Source organism: Furipterus horrens, unplaced genomic scaffold (genome assembly GCF_987537825.1).
Source record: "Furipterus horrens unplaced genomic scaffold, mFurHor1.1.pri manual_scaffold_3, whole genome shotgun sequence".
NCBI classification, from domain to species: Eukaryota; Metazoa; Chordata; class Mammalia; order Chiroptera; family Furipteridae; genus Furipterus; species Furipterus horrens.
The window spans coordinates 167,406,663-167,425,940 of NW_028327173.1; the positions used below are offsets into that span (position 1 = coordinate 167,406,663).

General features: G+C 48.6%; 1 protein-coding gene across 6 annotated transcripts in view; it reads right to left on the reverse strand.

Moving 5' to 3' along the window:
• The window catches only part of RBPMS2 (RNA binding protein, mRNA processing factor 2), a 45,063-nt gene that overhangs the window by 4,906 nt on the left and 20,879 nt on the right, over window positions 1-19,278 (reverse strand). For 2 of the 6 annotated variants that reach the window (XR_016509806.1, XR_016509804.1), the window contains exons 7-8: window positions 17,776-17,845; window positions 6,575-7,537 (exon numbers count right to left, since the gene is read on the reverse strand). Coding sequence is in view for 3 of the 6 variants with exons in the window: in XM_090270759.1 (XP_090126885.1) it covers window positions 17,783-17,845 (63 nt within the window). In the remaining 3 variants the exon portion in view is untranslated. Of the gene's footprint in view, window positions 1-6,574; window positions 7,538-16,419; window positions 16,935-16,981; window positions 17,527-17,775; window positions 17,846-19,278 lie in introns of those variants that run through there. The other 4 variants (XR_016509805.1, XM_090270759.1, XM_090270760.1 and 1 more) reach the window with 4 other exon arrangements.

Genomic DNA, 19,278 nt, shown 5'->3' on the forward strand with positions numbered 1-19,278 from the left:
TGTAAACTATGTATGATGATGGATGTTAACTAAACTTATTGTGCTAATCATTTTGCAATATATACATATATCAAAGCATTATGTTGTACACCTAAAACTAATACAATGTTATATATCTATTGTATCTCAATTTTAAAAAAGAAATATTCATTTTTAGCTCTCGTTTTTTAAAGAGTCCTTATCTTTTAGTAATACACATTGAAATAGTTATAAATGAAATAATATGCCTGAGCCCTGGCTGGTGTGACTCAGAGGATTGAGCCCTGCCTGCAAATCAAAGGGTTCCCGGTTTGATTCCCAGTCAGGGCACATGCAGGCCAGGTCCCTAGTTAAGGGCGTGTGGGAGGCAACCACACCCTGATGTTTCTCTCCTTCACTTTCTTCCTCCCTTCACCTCCCTCTAAAATAAGTAAATAAATAAAATCTTAAAAAAACAACAAAAGAAACAAATAATATGCCTGAGATTAGCTCCAAAAGAACCAAACAGAAGCAGCTATAGAGGAAACCAGTAGCTATGAGGTAATGACTGTTGGATCATACTTTTAACTATTATGTAGGTTTGACACTCTCCATAATAAAACTTTAAAAAACAAATAACAATAGCAATAACAACAACAAATCTCAAACCATGGCAGTCTGACACCCACCCCACCACTCCACACAGGCTGCTCTGGTCCAAAGTCAGCTTTCTGTCCTACTCCTTGACTTCAGGAACTTCTAACAGAGTTGGCCACTGCTTTCCTCTTGAGATACTCTCCTCTCTTCTTTTCCATGACACTGTCCTCTCCCAAGCGGCTCTCTGGCTGCTTCTTCTCTATGCCCTTTTCCACTTGCACCGACTCTACCTGCCCTCTAAATGTTGGATTTCCCCAGGCTCCAGTTCTGAAGCCTCTCCTCTATGCCTCTGGATGATCTCATTCGTTCCCATGAATTTATTTGTTATCTGTGGTCTGATGGTTCCCAAATCCATGTCTCCAGCCTAGAATTCTCTTTTAAGCTATAGACATATAGGTCACATGACATGACATACGACAATGCCACCTGGCATCTCTATTAAGTGGCTCTAACCTCACATGTCTGAACCCTTGGTTCCACTTGTTCCCTCAAACCTGGTCCTTCCCCAGGCTTCTCCTTCCTTCCCATCTCTATAAACAGTCCCACCACCATCTGCTGCTCAGACAGATACCTAAGTGTTAGGATTCCTCTCTTTCCCTCACCCCTCCTCCCTTCTCATACAACCCATCCTAACAAGTCCTGTCATTTCTGTCTCCAGAATGGTTATATTTATTCTGCATCTTTTCTACCCTGACCCCATCTGCTACCATCCTTTTTGCTCAGAGACCGCAGCCTCCTAATGGTCTCCTTGTCAACATCCTGCCCTCTTCCAATCCATTCCCCGCAAAACTGCCAGGGTAATTAATACTTTAAGTATTAAAAAAATAGAGGTAGTATCAGTATTGTACTTTGAACCCTCCAAGGGCTCCCTACCACACTTGTAATAAATCCAATTCCTCGCCTCTCCTGCCCATGAGACCCTGCAGGATCTGAGCCCTCCTACTCTCCAGCTGCAGTGACTTCTGGAGCAATGCTGCCTCCTTTTCAGGGTTTCTGCCATGACAAGCTGCTTTCTTTAAAAGATTTTATTTATTTCACTTTTTAGAGAGAGGGGAAGAGAGGGAGGAAGAGAGGGAGAGAAATGTCAATGTACAAGAGGTACATTAATTGTTCCTCTCACACGCCCCCATCCGGGGACCCGGCTGCAACCCAGGCATGTGCCCTGACTGGGAATCAAACCAGTGACCTTCTGGTTTGCAGGCTGGCAGTCAATCCACTGAGCCACACCAGCCAGGGCACAAGCTGCTTTTTGGTTAAGGGCATTTATTCCTACTATATTCCCTGGGCCTGGACCATGCTCCCTGCAGATCTTCATGAGACTGGCTCGCCATCCTTGAGATCTCACGTAAAAGCCTCCTCCTCAGAGAACACTTGGGAGCATCACTGTACCCTGGGCATGTCCCTCACGGCAGCGATCACAACTGCAATCATTCAGTCAGTTGCTTCCTTGTTTGTAGTGTCTTTTGCCCGTTAGACTGAAAGCTCCATGAGGGTGAGAAGCAAAAAGCCTGGCCATAGTAAGCATTTTATTGTGGTAAAATTCAGCGAACATTTTGGAAAGCCAGAAAACTTACAGTAAAGTTGGGGAGATATTATTTACAGGTACGAAACAAGTAGGAAGCAAACGCAGACAGAAATTAGCATAGCTCAGCCTGTGAGTGCAGGAGTGCAGAAAATGAGCGTCAGCTTCTTTGCTAAGAACAAAGACAACTCAGATACCACCTTTTCAAGGTGCAAATGGAGTCCGAGGCACTAAAAAACGATATTTTTTAAAATGTCCTAAAAGGTCCAAGCAAGAAAATCAGGATGCCAAGAGATAGGCATTTCTTCTTCTGGCCCCTCCCTGGGTTGTGCCCAAACTGCCTTCGGAAATTGCAGAAGGTCACAGACAATCCTCCCTCTGGCTTTTACTGGTTGTTGATCTTGAACTAGGCACATGTGCTCTTTGGGCTCCAGCTTCTCACCCCAATTTTGAGTTTTTGAGGGCTCTTTCCTGCTCTCAAGCGGCTGCCTTTACACAGGGGCAGAAGTCACTTAAGGGATGAAACCCAACGTCAGGGGAAATAGATTGGTTTTCAGGACCCATGACATCCGTGTCCTGGAACCACGCTGGGCATGGCAGGAGAAGGGGATGAGGATCAGCCCGCTGTCACCTCGCAGGACCAGGGAGGAGAGGGATGAGTGGCTTTCACGGGTGGCAAAGGCTTGTGAGGAGCCCTGCCCTTGGCTCCCAAGCGGGAGATGCCAGACAGAAGGCGAGGCCGTTAGGAGCGCTAGAACCAAGAGGGAGCAAGGGGCAGGACATTATTTTAGACCAACAGGAAAAACAAAAGTAGTGGTGGCCACTAACTTGCCAGCCCCAAGGAGCTGGAAATGACTATTGATTCCTTTCTGTCCCGCTGAGAAGGAACCGCAGGCCTGCGAGCACCTCATGGCTGCCGTCCCTCCCAGGCCCCGGTGGTGCTGACGGAAGAGAGAAGGAGACCTCAGAACAGACGTTGCTCCAGCTTTGTCTACATTCTCGCCTCTGGAGAAAAAGTGCAGGAAAAAAATGACCCTTTCTTCCCACCCGCTTTCACTGGCCAAAATCTCCATCAAAGCCTGGCTTCAGCCACTCATGCTAGGAATTAGACCCAAGTGGGAGTGTGGGCACCACGGACTACCACACAGAGGCGAGGAGACAAGCCTAAGAAATGGGAAGAGTTGTCAGCCATCTGAAGCTTCACAGGGATGGCGAGAAGGTCGAGAGACAGGTCTGAGGAAGGCCAGCCTTCTACAGAAACCAACTGGGAGCCTCAGAGGGTGTGCGGTGCGGGTAGGGCAACCAGGGGTCTGGCCCACGCCTGCTAAGGACCAGTACTAGGCCCTGGGACTGGTGCCCGGTCTCTGATCTGCCGCATTGTTCAGCTATTTCCTTCCCTGGAAGTAGTAAGGGGGTGGAGGGGACCGGGGGCTGCATGGCCAGGAGTAAATGGAGCAGGGTGGAGCTTCTACTGGAGGAGGGGACCACGGGTCCATTCCCATGACCCATGACCGGCTGCCCTTCCGGCCACCCCAGGAATGCGTGGGAAAAGGTCTTGGAAGTGCTGGGGACAGTGTGTGTGTGTGTGTTTTCATTTGTGTCTGACTGCCTTGCTTGGCATTAGTCACAGGACAAAGCCCTTTGAGAAATAGTCACCAGTCAGTGTTCCCACTGGACTCAGCCTTGGGAGAGGCATATGAACCCGCCCCAGTGCCTGAGAGAAAGACGCTGGAGGCTATAGGTCCAACTCCCTGGAGGAGCCTTGGCTTCTAGTGAGTCTAGATTGGCTGACTTCCTGGATTCGTGAGAATGCTTCTGGAACCTTCTGCTAAGCTCCTAGCTTCCTGGCAGAACTCTATTACTAGCTTGTTGTTGGAAAGCAGGTGGGAAATGAACATGGGGATTGAAGTCAACCATTCCCACGGCATCTCTCTAAGAAGCCCCAAATCCTTCATAACCATATAGACCTTAGAGCCAAGTGGCTTGCCAGAGATTATGTGCTGGTCCAGTGTTCTGCCTTCAGCCAAGAAGCCTTAAAGCAGAAATTACAATCTAGCTGCCCACAGGCCAAATGCATCCTGCAGACACATGCCTTGTTTGGTCAGCACAATGCTTAAGAAATTTCTGAGCCAACATTGAGAGGATTCACACAAAAAATTCCAATTTCTACAGTCTCTTGAAAAATTAGAAGATATGGCAAACACTGATGCTATATCACAAAGACAACAGTTGACTGGGCTGGGTAAGACTGCTCCTTTAGGAATAGCTTGGGTTGTCCATTTTGCCACAGTTTCCACCACTCCCTATTGTCCTCAAGCTGAGGCTAAGTATCAGCTGCTGTTGCTTATCACACTTAACATGATTAATACAGTTTCTGTGTCCTTAGCTCTATCAAAAATGACAACATAAAAAGAGGGCAATCTATGTCTAGAGAGAATATTTCTACTCAGCCACTTATGTCTGTAAGCAAATAAAGATGGGACTTAGTGTCTTCCCACTATCTTTTCCGCACAATCCCCTCCACCTTCCAGTGACATGGTGCTTAATGCCATCTTCTGGCTATAGTATGTCACAGGCTTTGTACCAAAATAACCCCTTATGCCTTCCATCACTCCAAAATCACAATTGGCATTTTCTCAGTGAGCAAAGCCCAGTTGCAGGCATAAAGAAGTAATGTCTTGGGGCAACACCCAGATCATCCCCCAGACCCAGGTTGCTAATGACCTTGTGATAAAGCTGAAACTCCCTAGCTGGAGGTGTCCTCTCACAAAGAGGCCTGCGACATGTGCATGTGAATACATGGAAACACATCTGATGGAGCTGACACCAAAAAACAAGGTCACCTCTGGGGAGGTGGGAGGTGGCCAGAAATGGAGGTGATGGTCCCAAGTCTATCCATAAGGTTTTAAATTTTTTACAAGGAGACTGCATCATGCATAACTTGCATAATTAAAATGAATATGGTGCAGAAATGCCTTAGCCTAGTAACTGTTAGTCTCACCCTAACTAACCTTTCTAGCTTATCTCAGATTACTCCCTGCCTTGAACTGGTCCACTCAGTTCACTGAACATGCCCTATTTCTGCTTCCGTACCTTTTCTCTCTTTTTCCTACCCAGAATGCCTTTCTCCTCCTCCTCTACCAAGCTAAATCCGGCCCATCCCCCAAGACAGTAGTCTTTCAATAATTTAGCTTATGCACACCCTAAACAAAAATTTTAAATGATGTACCCTTCAATAAAGCTGGCTTTTAAAAACTATATTCCCTTGAAATTTTTAAATTAAAAAATTTTTTCCAACCAGGTTTAAACAGTTATGAAGGATGTGATTTCTGGTGTATTGGAACTATTGACTTAAAAAACTTATATTAGCCCTGGCTGGGTGGCACAGTTGGTTGGAACATAGTCCCAATGCACCAATGTCATGGGTTCAATCCCCGGTCAGGGCACATACAGGAAGCAACCAATGAATGCATAAATAAGTGGAACAACAAATCAATGGTTCTTCCTTCCTTCCTCTTTCTTTCTCTAATCAATCAATAAATCTTCTTTAAAAAATTTATATTAAAAGTATCCAGTGGAATCACAGATATTTGACACCCATCATCAACCATTTGCGAAACAGATAATAAGCAAACTCTTTTTCAACAGAGGAAAATTTACATTATTACATACTCTCCTTGAACTCATATTTTCTTTCTCCTCCCACATAATGCTATCCTAATGTAATATAAAGTTTATGCTTGGAAATATTTTACAGGTTATTAAACCATATGTCTCCACCATAAAAGTATACATTAAAATTATTTATTTTTTCTTATTTTTGTGTCCATAAGGACCTAGAGTTTAATATTTTCTTCTGGATTGACTATCATTAAAATTATTATTAGTTCACTGTGAAAACAACATAAGCATATTACATATGTTGATAGAGAATTATTAAACATTAAAAGTAAAATTTTATAGGAAATACAACTCACATTGAGATAAATGTGGCCATGCTGGAATGAGACAGTGATCAGCATTAATTTTATTTCCACATTTAATTTTTATAGATGTTAATGCTGAGAAATCTTATTCCTATAAATAAGGACACGGGAATGGCAGCAGTTCTGGCAGTCACTCAATACCACCAGCAGATGACAACTGAGTTTGTTTTACCTCCTTCAATTGCAGAGAGCAAAATATTGGGAAATCTTTGATTTGCTTTTGAGTCATTCACTTTATCAATATTGAAATCACTATTTTAAATTGTCTGGAGCCCCAGAGATTTTTACACACCAAGATAACATAGCAAAGTCAGATTTAGGATGGGCGAGAGGTAAGTCCTTTGTATATAGCATAGGCTAAGTTATGCTGTACTAACAAGCAAACTCAAAATCTAAGTTGCTTAAACCAACAAAGGTTTTTTCCTCTCCCCCACCCTTGGCCCCTACTCACGATTCATGTCCTTCACAGGTCATTTGGAGGGTTGGTTTGTTTTTAATGGACATATATAGCTGGAAGTTCTGGTCTGTGCCATCATCACTCAGGAATCCAGAGTCCAACACGTGAAATGTCATCAGTCACCATGGCAGAAAGAAAGTAAGAAGGAGAATCATACACAGGCTCTGAAATGCTTCCGCCCAGAAAAGACACACTTTTGCTCATATTTCATTGGCCAGGGCAAGTCACATGGCCACACCTATCTTCTAAAAGGTGAGAAAGTACCTGGAAGGAGAACAGGGAAAATGCGTGAATAGCACCCATGGATACCACACCTTTGTTTTGTAAAGTGGAAGACAAGAAATTATGAAAATTAAGGGAGAAGAGACATTCTTAGGCATAGAACAATGCTTACTGAAGAGGTGTTCTGGAAATTGACTCCCTTCAACGTAACCCTGCCACCTACCCTTACAAAGGCCTTTTCACATCTCTAGGGGTATCTATGCTCAAGTGTGAAGTCCACTGCTGCCTTTGCAAAGCCTTCCCTGACCCTGTCAATTCAGGAGCCTCTTCTGGGTTCCTGCCGTAATTATGGCTTACTGGACAATATCCATTTGGAAGCTCCTGGGAGTTAGTTACCTTTTTATATGTGTGTATCACGTTTTCTTAACAATCTGTAGTCTCTTTGAGGATGAGAACCATATCTGCAAGTTTTTATACCCATCCCACGATCTAGCAAGGACAGACAGAAAATATATGAGTTCTGCTTAATGGCTGAATAAGTCACTCTTCTCTGTGTGCTTCAGTCTCCTCATCTGTGCAGCTGGAATAACAAGGCTTTCCCTGACAATTTCAACTGAGATGATAGAAAAAGTCCTCCCGTACCGCTCTGCTTCACCTACCAGGGATCAGTGTCTTGACACTGCACTTCTGAAAAGCTGTGCTGGAGGATGAGCCATTGAAGGTTCTTGAAAAGGTCTGTGGAAAGTGGGTTAGGCAGATCATCAGTGACTGTTTGGTGATGGGGGACATGCGCGGGGGTGTGGGGAGCTAAGGGCAGGAAGTCCAGGTAGAAAGTTAATCTTCTGACCCTGAGGTGAGGCAGGAAATGGTGAGCCACACTGCACCGAACGACCCCAGATGCCTTCCTGAACGCCCACACCTAGGTTCAAGACAGAACTGCAACCTTGGCAGAGAGAGGACAATCACGAACAGGCCTCACTCCTGTCTGTCAAAACCAATCGTTTCCTGTACCCAGCCTGCCCCCTGGTGGCTTCTTGAGGCATTGCCAATACATTCTGGTTCCTCTTGGGCACATGGGAGATTGAAATGGGTGAAGGGAATACAGACGGCCAAAACTATAGAAAAAGAAGAGAACGAAAGAGGCAGAGGACAGGGACATACACATGGATTGGCAGTAACTGAGCACTTGATATCAGTCTTTATCCCCAGACTCAGTGAAAAAAGTGAGAAACCAGAAGAAATCTGAGTTGCAGACCAATATCACATGGGCATGGTTTAGCCCATGCAATGATTTTTAATATTTTGGTTAGTTGCCAACAGAAATTTCAGGAATTTTCAAATTAAAATCTGAATGCCCAGTTTCTCTTGAAAAATCAAAACAAGTAGTCACATGAGTCCCCCATCCAGCTGATTAGCAGCTGCCCAGGGCTGAGGACAAGCTGCTGCCCCTTTCAGTGGGGCAGGAGGTCTCCTACCACCCAGTCACCCAGGCTGCCTCCCTCAGTCCCATCAACCCCTGCCCCTGCACTAATGCCGGCATTTCATGATAGAGAGCAAGGTCCAAAACTATCAGGACAGGGGCTAACCAGTCACCCATGTTTGATGCCTCCAGAGCATCCCCACTAACAACCAGAACAGGCCAGAACAGCTGGCATATACTCGAAGACCTTTGAGGACAAGAAAGTCATTGCCTATTAAGGCAGCCCACTGCACCTGTGGAGAGCTCTGCCTGCGTTCACAAGGTGGGAACCTCCACTGAGGCTGCATTGCCACGAAGACACATGCCCAGAGAGGAAAGGAGACTTGTGCGCAGTGTGTCTCAAAAGTGAAGCAGCCAGGAAGCAGACACGGTTAGGTGACACCAAGTCCCCTAGACATGTTGGTAAGTGATGATGGTAGGACCTCCACCCTAAAGGAACTTCCAGTCTAGGTAGGGGCCAGCAAGGTTTACACAGATGAGAACAATCAGTGCCTGACAGTGCTAACTGTTATCGTGACACCTGGGAATAGTGCATTGAACAGGAACAGTCCAAATTTGGGTTCCCAGGGAGCTGTATTGCTGACATTCCAGTGGGTAAAACATCTCCCACATAAGAGAAATTAGACATGTAAACTCTGAAAATACCAGCTGTGGTTATTAAGCTGTGTGCCATTCCTGGCACATTACTATGGGCATCTAAGTTTAATTTGCAAGATGGAAGGGCATTCAGGTCATTGACTTCATCTTTTATGAAGCCATGAGCCAGGACACTTGAGTTTTATGTCAGTTCTGCATATGAACTTGGGCACATGTCTTTGCCTCTCAGGCCCTAGGCTTCTTCATCTGTGAACAGGGGTTGAATCAAATTTCTCGGGGCCTCATATTCACTTTTGTATCCCTAGTGCCAACATATGGACTGGCTATCTAGAATATAAACTATGTACAAATCCTGTAGGTGCTTCATAAATGTTGTGGGTGTCTGCTGACTCTGAGAGCATTCGATAACACAGAGGCGCCCAGACAGTCCAGAACAGATGGACTGTCCCTGGAGCAGCCCCAGGCAGATAGTTCCTCCTGGAAGATTAAAAGGGAAAAAAAAAATTCTCCGCGTGAGGCTCGTGAGCATTTTTCCTCCACAAGAGGGCGCCCCAGCCTCACTCCTCCCACCAGAATCTCAGGAAGAGGCTCCATCAGAGGTTACCTGTGTGCCGCCTTAGGTGAGCAGAAACCTCACCGTTGGCACCCCTGGGCCAAGGCAAGACAACTGAGATGTAAACACAGATGAACACAGGAACTATGGAGGATGAATAGGGGCAGGACCAGGAAGGGACCAAAGAGAAAGGTGGAGGTCTCAGAGCGTGCCTAGAGATCCATTAGGAGGTGAGAGCTGGGGTGAGGCACACGGAGATTCCCCCGCGGTACCTTGAGCCTGGAAGCGATGCCCGATTTCATAGGGAAAAGTCTCTCCCTGTGAGAATCTCAGAGCCTGCACAGGGGTCATCATATGTTTTACTCGAATGCACAGGGAAGAATGGGCCAAAAGCCAGATTGGGGTGGGTCTTGAATGCCTGCCTGAGTCTGGCCATCAGCCCATAGGCTCTAGAGAATCATGAAAGCAAATTCTTTGAAATTGAAGATGTATTTTGTCATGATTCATCTGACAGATGTGGCCAAGAGAAATTTGAATATATACATCCATGAAAAGTATAGGCAAAGAAATATTTGGGAGGTGACCTCTGGGGAAAGCCCTATGGAGCTGATTACTCTGGGTCTGTAGCTCCCTCCTTGTTCCCCTTCTGTGGAGCTTCTCCCCTCATTTATTCCTGAGACCTGAGCTAGTTCCCAAGAGGTACACTCCTTTGCTTCCAGGAATAATAATCTGGGACTGGAGAGAAAAATCAGCTCAGCTGAAAGGCCTTGATTGTGAGAGACCCCCTCAACAGGGGCTGGAATCTGAGTATCCTGCTTTGGAAGCTGGGGAGGGGCCTTGGGGTCAGCAATGGTGCATCTCCCTCTGTGCCCACCTCCTAAGCCACCCATGTAGCTGTTCTGAGAAGCCAATGACACGGGCCCTCAGTGAGTCTGGACTCTTGGAGAGAGGAGGGCAGTAGGAAGACATCCTGAGCCATTTGGAGCCACTAACGTCTAAAATGTCCTCTTCCTGCTTACTACCCACTTAAGTAGTTCCACAGCTCAGACTCCCAGACCCCAGGCTGTGCCCTGAGAGCAGTAACTGTCCCTCACTCTCCCCCTGGCACCAACCACAGGCTCCAGTAGAGAGCAGACACACCACAAGTGTTTGCTAACAGGAAGAAGGACTGAAGAAAGAGGAATGGGTAGGCTGGTGTGGTCGTTCCCCTGGGGTGACAAGAACCCAAAGCTCAGGGCCTCTGCTTTGGCTCCTCAAGGCCAAACTTGAACTTCTTGTTCATGAAATGGAGATGGTCAGTCCCCAGACCATGTCCCAGGCAACCATCAGGACCAGACAGGAGTGCTTTGTGGTGACAGCCTGTGACTCAGCTCCCTCCTTCTCTCCTAGCCCCATGATGTTACATTATTGAAAGTAATCCATTTTGGCCCTGGCTGGTGTGGTTCAGTGGATTGAGCCTGGCCTGTGAACTGAAAGGTCATGGGTTTGATTCACAGTCTGAGCACATGCCTGGGTTACGGGCGAGGTCCCCAGTTGGGGGCATGGGAGAGGTAACTGATAGATGTATCTCTCACACATTGATGTTTCTCTTTCTCCCTTTCTCCCTCCTTTCCCTTCTAAAAATAAATAAAATATATATATTTTAAAGTTCATCTTGAGTAAAAATTACTCATTCAGGCATTGTAAAGATTCAGTTGTTCGCAAAGTCTAATGAGATAATCCGACTCAGATAAAGGCACAGGTATAATCCTGCTCTGGCCAAATTAGGAAACAAGTCTCCTTCAGAGATTTCTGGACTCTGATCGCCCTTGTCCAGGTTTCTCCCCTCCCACATACTCCAATGGTAATATAGCCTTTGTTTTTTGTTGGAAGCCTATTTTGTACCTAGAGAGGTGTGGGTCACCGCTGGCTCTCCATCCTGTCCAAGCTTCTCCAGTCACAGGGAGACTCTCCCAGTCTCCCAGGAGCCCTGGCCTTTGTGGGACCCTATGACCCAGAATTCCAAAGCATCATTTCACTCCATTGGAGACACCAGAAAATCTGGGTCTTGAGCCTTCTGCTTTCTATGGCACCTTTTGAACTTTGGTTTCCATAGCTACAAAAAGCAAATACCTTTCTTGCTTATCTCCTAGGACTTTTATGTGGATTACCAGAGACGGTGTACATGAACTTGTAAACTGTAAAGCAGTATATGAATGTGTTACTAGTACTGTTGTCAGAACTCTGAAATCCTAAATGATTTGATCAAAGGGCTGGAGTTAAGTCCAAAGATGCCAAAGTGCCAAAAGCTAGCTCTGGGGGCTTGTGTGTTCCCTGCGAAGCCTGGGCCCCTGCCCTCTACTCCTCCCCCTCCCTCTAGGTAGAGTGAGGGGTTAAAACCTTTTGAGGACTATTGACCCATTGGAAAAATAACCAAGGGCTGCAGAGAATCAACTCAATTTCATTGTTTAAGGATGAAATATGAAATATGAAATGTGTTCTTTTTAAGATAACTATAGCAAATATTTATTATCTACTATGTATTAGGCACATTCCTGTATTATCGTTAACCCTCAAAATAACCCTGAGAGAGAAGGGTACAGATTCACAAAGAAATAGATACATATTTGCCCTGGCCAATGTTGCTCAGTTGGTTGGAGCGTCATCCTGTAACTGAAGGGTTGCAGGTTCAATTCCCAGTCAGGGCACATATCTAGGCTGAGGATCTGATTCCTGGTTCAGATGTGTGTAGGAGGCAACCAATTAATGTTTCTCTCACATCAATGTTTTTCTCTCTCCCTTTCTCTCTTTAAAAAGCAATGAAAAAAAAAAAAAAGTCCTCAGGTGAGGATCAAAAAGAAAAAAAGAAATAAATACACATTTAGAGGAGAAAAAAATGGGCTTTCATGAAATGATATAATAATTCCTTAGCTCTTAAGACTCCTACTAAATTGTGTTGCCTTTTCTCCACCCTATGGGTACTGCAGGTCCAATGACCCCACCCTTTAGGTTAAAAGGCCAGAGACTGCACAGGGCTGAGCCTAAGCTACATAGCTCACCGAAGGCCCTCTCTTTGTCCCTTAATCAGGGAGCAGCACGCAGTAGCTCAGGAAGACATGAGGCCAGAGTGTGTTCCAATAGGAAACCTGAGCTGTGTCGTCCTGGCTTCTGGAACTGCAGGGAGCAGCTTCCAAGGCTGTAGCTGTCCTCTGTCTCCTGTCGTCTGCTTTCCCTCTGCATGTGTGCTAAAGAGTGAGTGTGTGGTTCGAGAATGGCCAGGGGCAGTGATGGAAGGAGCTAGACTGGGAACAGGGGAGTGGAGCACACCTTGGCCATTATCTTTATGACAGAGCAAACCGCTTCCCTTCTCTGCGCTTCCACTTCCTCATCTGTAAAATGGGAGCGGGGACTGAACTAAAAACACTCCATGCTGACAAGGGGGGCCCCCTGCAGACAACCAGGCAAGGTGATTTGCTCCAAGGTCATGAAGACAATGGCTGAGTGGCAGCTGGTCTCACTCACTACCTCCCTCCAAACTCTGGCAGGGGGTCCTACTCACCCAACCCAAACAGAAGCCAGAGGGCGAGGGAGCCTGAGGATGCTGTCCACACTGATCAGACTGTGTGGGTGGGCTGGGTGATGGTCAAGGAGGCCCAGGGGTGCCCTGGCTGGGTAGCTCAGTTGGTTAGAGCATTGTCCTGATACACCAAAGTTGCAGGTTCAATCTCTGGTCAGAGCACATACAAGCAGCAACCAGTGAATGCATATATCAGTGGAACAACAGATCGATGTTTCTCTCTCTCCCCCTTCCTCTCTAAAAATCAATGAAAAAAGTTAAAAAAAAAAGGCGATCCAGGGGAAACACCTTGCGAGCTCCTGTCCCTTTCCTGTCAACCCTGAATAGTCCCAGGCGGTGGGCTGCGTAGCCTCCTCCTGCTGTTGCTGAGGGTACAGCTGGGGAGGTCAGGTGGGCTGTCCTGGAGGTGGCCCAGTGGGTGGAGGCCTTGCATGGATGGGCAGGGGAAGGTGGGATGCAGCTCTAGTGGCTCCCTCCTACTTTGCAGGAAAGCCTTTCCTCCCATTTTTACCTTTGCCATCCAGGGTCCCCTTCTGGCACTTTCCCTAATCCTACTCAGAGGAATACTTACATTCTACCAGCGGGCTCCAGATCAAAAAGGCTTTAAGACCTCAGGAAATGGAGCTGCGCAGGGGCACATGCATGACAGGTGGGGCGGGGTGGAAAGGCAGAGACAAGGGAGCCTGCTCCCTCCTGAGGCATCCAGGTCCCCAGGGAGCCCGAGCCTTTACCTTGCACAGATTCCCAGGAAAGCTCAACATAGGGCCACACAGCCTAGAAGTCCCAGAGGCAGCCTGGACACCTGCTCACCTGTGAAGGCTCCAAGATCAAGTCATGCCCCGAAAAAGGCTGGCCGGGCAGCAGCACCCAAGAATGGCCAGCTGGTGTGCTGTGCTCTTTCTTTCTCCCCCAGCAGGTAGAGCTGGCTTTCAGGCCCCACACAGCCCCTGAAGCCTCCACAAGCATCTGATTAGCACCGGCCTTGTGTGTGTGTGCGTGTGCGCGTGTGTGTGCGCGGGTGAAGTGGGGTGGGAGGCAGGTGCACGTGTGAAGAGGCCTCCTCTGCCCTGAGGGGAATCTCAGTGCTGCCAAGAAGGGACCCTTGGGCAAAGACCCCCAGGTTCTTCCCAGGTGCCTAAAATCCTTTCAGAGAGGAAAGAAGCCTTCCACTTACAGCTCAAGATGAAACATGTCTGGAAAGTATTGGGTTGGCTAAAAACTCCGTTTTATTTTTTCCATAAAATAAAAGACACATTTTTTCATTTTCGCCAATAACTTTATTGATTTGGATATTTTGAGTATGTTGGCTATCTCCCATGTGGTAGAACATTGATTGTTTTCAATTAACGTCTCAATTTGATTGCTATCAACTGCAGCTGGTCTACCCGTCCGACCATGGATCTTCATCCAGTGAGAAATCTCAGTACAAAACTTCACAAACCACTTTTGACACGTTCAATCAGTCACTGCACCTTCTCCATACAATGCAAAAATATTTTTTTGCTTTTCAGGTAACCTTTCTTGAAATAATAAAGCATAACATGCTGAAAGTTATTTTCTTCCATCTTCAATATTAAAATGGCTACATAAAAATTCAGAAATTTTGATGTTTTTTTAAAATGCACATTGATATGACAGCTGTCACAATACAATCTAACAAAATTGTTTCAAATGAACTTAAAGACAACTAAGCACTTACTAGAGCCATCTTTCAGAAAAAAAAAACAAACTTTTTGGCCAACCCAATGAGATAAGGTGCTTTCTGGAAAAGAGCTCAGGATGGGGAGTCGTGACCTGGCTGCTTTTGACCCCAGCCTTCCCGAGTCCATGCCAGGAAGCCCTGTAGCTGTTTGAGGCTCATCAGCTCCAGTTCAGTCCAAACATGACTGCCCATGAAGGCCCTTCTGCGGAGGCCCCATCCAGCAGGAGAGCCCCTCTGGGATGGCTTCAGGGTCTCCCCACCCTTCCCAGCTCCTCCTCCTCTCAGACCCAGGCCTGAGGCCTGCTCAGTAGAGCGTGAAGGAGGACCCCCCCCCCCCAAGGAAGCCCGAGGCACGGGGGCCTTTAAATTATGGAGCAGCTTTCTTAGCCCCTCTCAGAAAGGCCCAAGCACCCAGCTAAATAATTCAGCACGTCAGGAAGGCCCAGTGGTTCCTGACAGTTAAAGTAGGTCAGCTACCGCCCTGGCCCTGGGTGGGGGCGCGGGGCTCACAACAGCTTCCCCACCAGCACTAGGAGGGGATGCAGGCTGGCCAGGCGTCACTGCTTGGCAAGTGCCCAGCTGACCCAGATACAGCCCTGAGGTGAGGGGTCCCAGACAGGAAAGCATCACACCATCCACGTGCTCGCATGAACACAGCCACCGTCTCCCCTCCTCCCAGGGCCTCCCCAAGGGTCCAGATAACCCACCACTTGAAACCCATTTACACACAGGCCCAGGCCCCTCCTCCCTCAGAGCACCTGGGGGCACTCTGTGCTCTCTCAACGTGTAGGTACCAGCTGGGGCTGCAAATGTCACCCTGAGCCTTTAACAGCTGACAGTCACCAGCAGAACACCATAGACCCACGCAGGAGAAGGGGTGAGGCAGGGACACTGAAGTCACACAAGGTGCAGGTGAGGAGGTGGCCAGGGCCAGCCCCCATGGGCCCTCCCTTTCTAGACACAGCTTCTGAGGCAAGCAGTGAGGACATGGGGGAGGAGGGTTTGGACAGAAAAGAGAAACAGCAAAGCCATCAGGTCAGTGCTCCAACCCTCCAGAAGCTGGAAAGGATTTCAAACCACCTCATTGAGGAGGAAACTGAGGCCCCAAGACTCAATTCTGATGGGGTCCTGGGCAGCGCGGAGTCCTGGCACCACCCGTTCTCCCTGACCTTCATCCCGTGTGCCTGGCTCCCAGTGAAACCTCCCCTAAGGAATCAGAGCTGCAGCTGGGGGCCCGGCAGGGCGGATGAGCTCATCCATTGCTGCGCCAGACTGCTGGGTCCTCTCGCCGCTCTCACACACCAAGGACGCTGCGCGGAGGAGCCCACCCTCCCCAGCCACAGTCCTTCTCTGCGAGGGGGCTCATGATTACAGAGGCCGCCGAGGGCTAGACCAGTGCACAGCAGCACCTGGAGAACTGAAGGCTCCCTTTGAGTGCTTACGGTGGGCGCAAAGAATCTCTGGCTCCAATCTCAGAACTTGGAAACTGAAGTGAATGACTCAAACACGGGGTGGGCTGACATCCCTGCCCCATCCCGATGTACTGCCCTTGGCAGGTCACTTCCCCTTCAGGCTCCAGGGACACAGAAAAGGGAAGGAGGAGAGGCTGCAAGAGCTCCCGGCCCGGAGCCACTTCACTTCCTCCCCCCTTGAACTCTCAGCCTCTGTCCTCTAGTCCTGGCCTCCCAACAGCCGTCTACATCCCATGGAAACAAAGGTCAGAGAGCGGTTACTTTGGATGATTTTTTATTTTGCATTTCATATATCATCCAGTTTCACATTCTCACAGGGTCAGCAATGACAACAGCCACCTCGTCTCCCAAGTCTGAAAATGGCAAGGCAGCCACAGCTGCAGCCAAAGGCAAAGCACCCGTGTGCTCACGAAACAAAAAATTGCACAATTTTCCCTTCATTTTTCTTAAACACCTGACACAAAGGCTCATGGCTGGAGAATGGAAATCCTTTTCTTCTTCATGCCTCAAACTAAACATTAAACTTATCTGACAGGGCGAACAAGGTTTCTTCAATAATTAATTGCACACACACACAAAAAATCCTTTATGATGCATAAATATTTTGTTACACAGGGTACAAAAATACTTTCACTTTTTGGTTGGTTTCAAAGTTTGGAAAGACTGAGGAGCACTGGCAGGGCTGGGGGGCGCTGTGGAAAGGTAAGCAAAATGGGCAGAGAAGGGATGTTCTGAACAGCTGTCAGCCCATCTGAGGAGGAAGAGGAGGACCCTGATTTGAAATGAAAATACACTCTTTGTTGGGTGGTCCTTTCCTTGCTGTTCAGCCTGGAGGTGTGTGGGACGGTGGGGAGTGCAGGGTGGAACTGGCCGCGGGCCGGCCTCCCTGAAGCGGGTGGGTGCAGGGCAGGGGCGTGGAGAGAGGGACCTGGAATGATGAACCATTAAAGGCCAGAGCCTGTTGCTATGGTGACACAATGTGAGAACAAACTGTACACTCACATATACACAAGTCTAAGTGTCTTAATTCATGCCAGAAAACATGCAAAATCAAACGCCTCGTTTCTCTGAGGTGAAGCTACAGAAGCAAGTTTGGAACGGAGGTCGGGCCTCACTCGGTCCCAGTGAGGCCCCCCAAGCTGGGTCTGGCGTCCCAGCGAGAAGGCCCCGGAACCCTCCCACCCTCCCATGGGGCCTAAGGCTCTGGGGCGGGGCAGGGCTGAGGAAGAGAGAAAGGGAACAGGAAGCAGTCCACTGAGTCAGGCTTAAAATTCACAGTCTTTGGAGGGAAGCAGCAGCTCTCCACAGGCCGCCTGGGGGCAGTGGAAGCTCAGGGCAGCTTCCTCCCCAGCGGGGGCTTCAAGCTGTGGTAACAAGACCTAGAGGGGTGAGGGAAGAGGCGGTGAGCATAGGTGCAGGACTGGAGCTGACCCCAGGCCTTCTCTTTGTGAGAGTCCACTGGCAGGGTGGAGGGGTGCGGGGGTGGTGAAGGGTGGGAGGAGAAGGGGTGAGACCCGCCAGAGTGCCCACTGCACACCCTCAGGGAGGCCCCGCGGCCCTTCAGGAGGCCCGGGTCTGGGACATGCATCCTGGACCTCTGTGCCAGCACTTACTGAGGAACTAACAGAACTGACGATATTTCCATCCTTGCTGGGTGGTATCAGAGGAAGGGTACCAGCGCACCTGCAAGAAAAGCCAACGTCAGGAGCTAATTTTGCAGTCTTCCCTTGACAGGGGAGCCCTGTAATCATGGCCTTCTGTGTCCCTTTGGAGTCCTGGTTCTGTCCCTGACTGGCCGACGTCGGGCCAGTTACTCACCTCTAGGCATCAGTTTCCTCATCCTGAAAACGGGAGAGGGCCACCTGCTGGCCTCTCCCACAGGGGGAAGGCTCAGATGAGAGGACGGTTACAGGTTCTGCACTCCACCAAACCCGACTGGAATGTGTCCGGTTGGACGAGGTGGAGTCTTGGCAGCCAGGGGCGCTGGTGCCAACATTGGCCCTTCACTTTCCTCTTTACTGGGAGAGCATGGAATCCCAACATTAAGAGAAAGAACCCAGTATGTTTTTGCTCAACTTCGAGTCTCAGAGTCTGCATCCAGCCTCAGGCTAGAGATTATTACGTCTCGGGCAGTTGTGGGGATCAGTCAGACAGAATGCAAAAGGACATCACAAAAAAGCAAAGTCACTGTGGTCCCCAAAGGGTAGGACTCCAGACATTGGTCCTCTCCTCCTACAATTCTGTAAGGAGGCCAAGAATGAGACCCAGATGCTGTGTCCTCCCAACTTCCACCTCTCCATCCCTTGTTTCCTCAGTGTTAACCCTCTGAAGTCCAGAGACTTATAACCTACCAGCCGAGCCGTTGTGTGATGGACTGGCAGCTGCAGAAACCCTGGCACTGGCCAGAAGGTCCCACAGAACAGTAGCCCCAAAGCAGGATTCCCAGAAACTGACCAGGAAATGACACACACCCCCTTCCTTCCCCATGGGCCAGTTGTCTGGAGGGTAAGCTGTGCTGGGGGCCAAGCCAAGACTGCAGGGAAGGCCACCTGCCCCTGTTACAGACAGCACGTCTGCCGCAGCCTGACCCATGACTGCCTGGGTGAGGGTGGGGGCAGAGCAGCATAGGACCCTGAGTGAGGGGGAAGATCACCCAGAGCTGGGAGCCCAGGTCCCCTTAGGAAAGGAAGGGACGGCACATGAGATCTGGCACAGAAATGAGTAGCAGCAGTGCACACAGACAAGTCCCTTCCAGCTGCAGCTGTCAGACCCTGCTACCCACTTGGCCACCTGGGATCCCGGCCTCCTGGGGAAGCAGAAAACATTATCAAGTAATGACAGGCCATTTGGGGGCTGATGGAAGCTTCCTGAGAACTTGCTCCTGTGCCCCCTCCAAACGCTAGGCACTGTTTTGTACAGCACAGACCCCTGACCACCACACGCTCAGGAGGAAGTCAGACGCTGGTCACCTTAAGACGCCAGGACGCTTGGTATGTAACATATAGCAGGGCAAAGTCTTAGGTCACCTGACCTAAGCCAGGATCTTCTCTCGGTTCCAAGCGCATGGCACTGCTGTCACCAGGACACAACTGACCCCAGGCTGCCAGAACGACCTT